At 40.8% G+C, this 1,331-nt stretch overlaps 1 protein-coding gene across 1 annotated transcript in view; it reads left to right on the top strand.

Annotated features, from left to right (window-relative positions):
• Positions 1 to 1,331, top strand: part of LOC101863391 (sialin) — a gene marked incomplete in the record, with an annotated part of 24,407 nt that overhangs the window by 19,402 nt on the left and 3,674 nt on the right. Inside the window, 1 exon segment of the mRNA XM_013089546.2 lies at positions 865 to 957. Within this exon segment, the coding sequence (XP_012945000.1) occupies positions 865 to 957 (93 nt within the window).

The raw sequence follows: 1,331 nt of genomic DNA, 5'->3' as shown, positions 1-1,331 counted from the left end.
GTTTGTCTGTCTTTCTCTCTCTCTCTCTCTCTCTCTCTCTCTCTCTCTCTCTCTCTCTCTCTCTCTCTCACTCAATCTTTCTCTCTCTCTCGTAATTCAATACCCTTCAAGTTGTTTAAGAATCGGAGCAAAACTGATAGACACATGTGTCATGACGCAGTGGAATCAGGTGCTTGTCAATTTTTAGGCATATTGGGTTATTGGCTTCATCTTAAAACCTTGCTTTTGGTGGAATAAATATCCATGTATGTTGCATAGTAGAAGTCGAAATATTTACGATTGAAGGAGAGCCTGGTTTCAGAGGTAAAATTAGCGAGAAAATGGCCGCCAAAGTTTGATGATTTCCACAGCTCCAGTGTCCATGGAAACTGAGAATTTACATTTGTTGTTCCTTAAATCAACATTTGTGAAGTGTGCTGACAAAATGAGTTACTTCTCGGATTCAGGCCTTAAGGAAATGGATACATCACACTTATGGTGGAGTTTTTACAATTTATAAGTATGAAATAAAAGGTATGTTATACGTAAAGAATATGGCATCAATAGAAAATCTACAAATTTGACCCTAGTGTCAATTTTTGGCTAATATCTCCATTTGTGGACTGCGAGAAGTAACTCATTTTGTCAGCATGCCTCACATTTTTCTGTAAAATCGGCACAGAAATGTGTTTTTAAATGGACGTAAAAGGTGTTGAGCCAAAAAAACAACAACAACAAAAAACAATTTTAAAAAAAAAAAAGCCCAACGGACAGAAAAATGCCAGTTTCTTCAATTTCATTACTTTGACGAGCGCCTGATTTCATAATGATGCCTCATATAACAATTAATTTTATGTCATTTTTTTTCTATCTCGGTGGTTCCAGTTTGCCAGTATTTTGATGGGCCTGTCCAACACGTTTGCCACATTGCCCGGTATTGTCAGTCCGTTGTTGACCAGTGTGATCGTTGTCCATGAGGTGAGTCTTAGTTTAGTTTAGTAAGGTTTTACAGCGCTCCCAACTGCATAAGGTCATATGAACGCCAGAAGATTAGAGGTGTTACAAGAGAGTAACAAACATAAAAAAGAAAAAGGGGAGATAAGGATAATAGATGTTTGATAGGAAAGAAGGAGCAAACCACACCAGAGCACCCGCCAACTGCCCACTTAGTAAGGTTTTGCGGGGCTCGAAACTGCATAAGGTCATATGAGTGCCAAGGGGTGGACTGTTTTTTGTTTTAGTAAGGTTTTACGGCACTCGCAACTCACGGCGCACCGGCAGTGGAATTTTAGTTGCCGCGGGGGGTTCCCCGCCGGGCGCCCTATCACGTCGGGGTCACGGGGGTCAGCTCC

Source organism: Aplysia californica, unplaced genomic scaffold, assembly GCF_000002075.1.
Source record: "Aplysia californica isolate F4 #8 unplaced genomic scaffold, AplCal3.0 scaffold00977, whole genome shotgun sequence".
Taxonomy (NCBI): domain Eukaryota; kingdom Metazoa; phylum Mollusca; class Gastropoda; order Aplysiida; family Aplysiidae; genus Aplysia; species Aplysia californica.
The sequence above is the reverse complement of the archived record's forward strand: the minus strand, read 5'-3'. Positions and strand labels throughout refer to the sequence as shown.